Here is a 3,838-nt window from a genome sequence, read left to right as displayed (position 1 = left end):
ATCTCTGCTGTCCGGTCTGTCAGGACGTCTTTACGGATCTGGTTGTTCTGTCATGTAGCCACAGCTTCTGTAGGGAGTGTCTGAAGAACTGGTGGAGAGAGGAACCAGCAAGAGAGTGTCCAGTTTGTAAGAGGAGATCTTCAAGAGAGGAACTGACTTTAAATCTGGTTCTGAAGAACCTGTGTGAATCATTCCTACAGCAGAGAGACCAGAGAATCCCAACGGATCTCTGCTCTCTGCACTCTGAGAAACTCAAACTCTTCTGTCTGGACCATCAGCAGCCAGTTTGTCTCGTCTGCAGAGATTCAGAAAAACACTCCAAGCACAGATTCAGGCCCATCGATGAAGCTGCTCAGCAACAGAGAGAAACTGAAAACATCTCTGGAGCCTTTAAAGAGGAAACTGGAGATGAAGAAGGAAGTTAAAGAGGAGTTTGATCAGACAGCAGAACACCTGAAGGTCCAGGCCCGACACACAGAGAGGCAGATTAAGGAGCAGTTTAAGAAGCTTCATCAGTTTCTAGCAGAGGAAGAGGAGGCCAGGCTGGCTGCACTGAGGGAGGAAGAGGAGCAGAAGAGAGGGATGATGAAGGAGAAAATGGAGGCTCTGAGCAGAGAGATAGCAGCTCTTTCAGACACAGTCAGAGCCACAGAGGAGAAGCTGAGAGCTGCAGACGTCTCATTCCTGCACAACTACAAGGCTGCAGTGGAAAGAGTCCAGTGCTGCCCCCTGCTGGAGGATCCACAGCTGCCCTCAGGAGCTCTGATAGACCAGGCCAAACATCTGGGCAACCTGGCCTTCAACATCTGGAGCAACATGAAGGACATGGTGACCTACACTCCTCTGGTTCTGGACCCAAACACGGCTAATCCAAAACTCCACCTGTTTGAGGATCTGACCGGTTTGATTTATGGAGAGGAACAGCAGCTTCCTTATAATCCAGAGAGGTTTAATGACTTGTGGCGTTCTGTCCTGAGCTCTGAGGGTTTTAACTCAGGGAACCACAGTTGGGATATTGAGGTTGGAGACAGTGAATACTGGGAACTCGGTGTGTCAGCAGAGTCTGTCCAAAGAAAGGGAGACAGAGCGTCTGGCTGGTTGGGTATCGGGTTATATGAAAGTAAATACTCAGCATGTTCTCCACCAGCTCCTCTCATATTCCTTTATGTCCAGAAAAGACTCCAGAGGGTCAGAGTGAATCTGGACTGGGACGGAGGAAAGCTGTCGTTCTCTGATCTGGACACTAACACACACATACACACCTTCACACACACCTTCACTGACAAGATGTTTCCATTCATTGCCACTGATAATATAGTAAAAATCCTGACAATGAATATCTCAGTGATGAAACAGCAGCTCTGATGTTCTCAGTATGAAGAACGAAAGTTCAAATTAAAGCTGCCAGCAGCCTCACATGGCCCTCGCAGCTCAGCGCCTCTCATAGCAACCGCCAGCTATCATAAACACTCTCCCGCTCCCATCCACTAGGGGGCGCATTTGACAAATCTTCCAAATAGACTCAATGCGAATCCAGCAGCATGTCTTAAAAGTTTGGCTGAAACTCAACCTTCAAGACAGGTCGGGTCTTGAAGGTCGAAGTATTGGCGAATACTTCCTGTAGGCACACATTATGTTTGGTTATCAGCAGTTAGTGAATACAGTTTCAATCTTAGATTACAAACAGGGTGAAACAGGATAATCTGCAGTATTTTCTCTCTGTTGGGTGTAAAATTGGCTGTCAGAGACTTCTCTGTATGTCTTGGGAAATTGTAGAAGTGTTGCGATGTTCATGCCTCTACAATAAAGTACGGTCAATGCCCAGGGTGTTTTGAATGTTGCCAGGTGGCGCTGTTGAGCTGTTTTTATTGCAAGTTTTGCGATGACCTTAAAATACTCAAATTTCATGCAGGCCTGATGCGACCAACATGTTTGGTGAGTTTTCAAATATGTTAAGGCCTCCAGAAATCCAGTTTATTTGACTTTGATCATAAACTCTATGATTCACTGCGCTGAGCTTAATAAAACCTTATTGATCAGACCAGACCAATAAGCACTGCAGAAGAAAACTCAGAGGTTTTCATTCCATCATCTCAGCAGATCTTTAGTTTCTGCTATGGTTTGGAGAAAGTCTATAGAAATGATTGATCTGGAGGATAAAACTGTTAGTGATGGAGTGTTTGACACTTAAAATCTTCAGCATCAATAAAGCGTTTCTTTCTGACGTCATCCCTGCTGCTCATCATCATGGAAACATTCTGGGTTTAGTTTCTGTTAAATGACACTGTTCTTTATTTTTGTTTAAAGAGCAAAACTGGAATTTGGCTTCAAGAGTGAAAATAAAGAATAAACTGTTCCAGTGTCTGTGTTACTGGGAGAACTGGAAACCATGTGACCTTGGCAGCAGCGTACTCCACAGAGCCGTCGTCCTCCATCGAACATTTCTGCACTTTCTCCAAGAAGTTCTGGTCGTACGGTCCGTCTATCTGGAGGCCAGTCCTGATGCAAACAGACAGAGATGTCAGAGTCCCGGTCTACCTGCAGGGACAGGTTTTCCTTCTGGTTCTGGTTGGCCGGGTTCTACCTGTCCTTGGGGAAGTCCTGCAGGTGTTGCTCCACTTGGCAGTACAGAGGATAAAGTCCTTCGATGTCCAACGAGTCCAACATCTGAGTCTGAAGGATTCTGGACAAAATGTTGTTGGTGGGTAAACCTTGAGATCCTGCATTACAGAGAGACGGGTTCGTTAAATCAACCTGGAAATGGTTCCGGTTTCAGGTCCGGTTCCAGAGAAGTTCATCAGGAATTCTGCTCCTCTGTTTTATCTGTAACATCAGGACCTGGAAGATGCTGCAGAACCAAAACCTTTGGAGGAACCATACTAAAATCTGAGCTAAACTCCTGTTTCAAACGTCTCGGACCAGAACCAAAGGTTTTGTAGTTGAGCTAGTCCCAATGTGGATCAGGTTTGAACTTAAAATTATTTAAGAGCTTCCAGTAACACTTAAGTTATGTGTTTCTGTTCCATAAAAACGACCAAATAGTTATTTTTGTGTCATGCAGCCTTTTAATTAAATCCTTCTGTCTGTTACACCATCTGGTGTGGGTCAAAGGTCACCAGCATATGAATGTTTGTGTCTGTGTTTATTTGTAAATTTGATTAATAAATAACTTATTAATTAATAATAAGATGTTTGTAAATACATGACAGAAATCAACACAAAGTCACCATCTGCCTGTGTTCCTGTTGATTCTCATCTGGGGAAACTGAACAGATACTGACCTTCCATAACAAACTTAAATTACAAATAGTAACTATGAAATGTTGAAGTTTTTATTTTAAAAATGCTAAAAAAACTAACTTCTATCACTGAGTTCCAGCAGAACTTTATGTCCTAATTCGACAATAATGTGCTTGTTAAACATGAAGACTTTTGTTGAGTATGTGTAAGTCTTATTTCAAAAGTCCTGATTTTCTGTGTTTTTTGTTTTCTCAGTCTTGAAGCTGTTTTCCAGTATTCCATTTTGTTTCCTCATATGCTGTTCATTAATTTGTTTTGATCCTTCACTTATTCAATATTTTTATTTTTCTTAGGAGTTAAATTGCATTATTGGTGTAAATTTGAGTTATATAACTAATAAACTCTCAGTGAATGGTGTGTGTTTATTGTGGTTTCTGTGAGGAGGTTCTTCCAGAAGCGTTACATTTATTCCTTCATGAGAGACTAGCATGTTTACCTAATGAGTCCAGGTTCTTTGATGGTGCCCCAATTAACTAAAGCACATGTGTCAAACTCAAGGCCCGTGGGCCATATGTGGCCCGCCATGTCATTTTATGTG

At 43.0% G+C, this 3,838-nt stretch overlaps 1 protein-coding gene and 1 pseudogene across 1 annotated transcript in view; one reads left to right on the top strand and one right to left on the bottom strand.

The window, feature by feature from the left end:
• LOC106956019 (nuclear factor 7, ovary-like) overlaps positions 1-2,388 on the top strand; it is a 5,986-nt pseudogene extending 3,598 nt beyond the window's left edge.
• ippk (inositol 1,3,4,5,6-pentakisphosphate 2-kinase) overlaps positions 1-3,838 on the bottom strand; it is a 39,411-nt gene that overhangs the window by 11,703 nt on the left and 23,870 nt on the right. The window contains exons 11-12 of the mRNA XM_015046530.1: positions 2,585-2,720; positions 2,397-2,499 (exon numbers count right to left, since the gene is read on the bottom strand). Of these exons, the coding sequence (XP_014902016.1) occupies positions 2,397-2,499; positions 2,585-2,720 (239 nt within the window). The remainder of the gene's footprint in view (positions 1-2,396; positions 2,500-2,584; positions 2,721-3,838) is intronic.

Source organism: Poecilia latipinna, unplaced genomic scaffold, assembly GCF_001443285.1.
Source record: "Poecilia latipinna isolate Pla-1442-1.1 unplaced genomic scaffold, P_latipinna-1.0 Scaffold782, whole genome shotgun sequence".
In the NCBI taxonomy this organism is placed as follows: Eukaryota; Metazoa; Chordata; class Actinopteri; order Cyprinodontiformes; family Poeciliidae; genus Poecilia; species Poecilia latipinna.
Note: the sequence above shows the minus strand (reverse complement) of the source record. Positions and strands in the feature narration are given on the sequence as shown.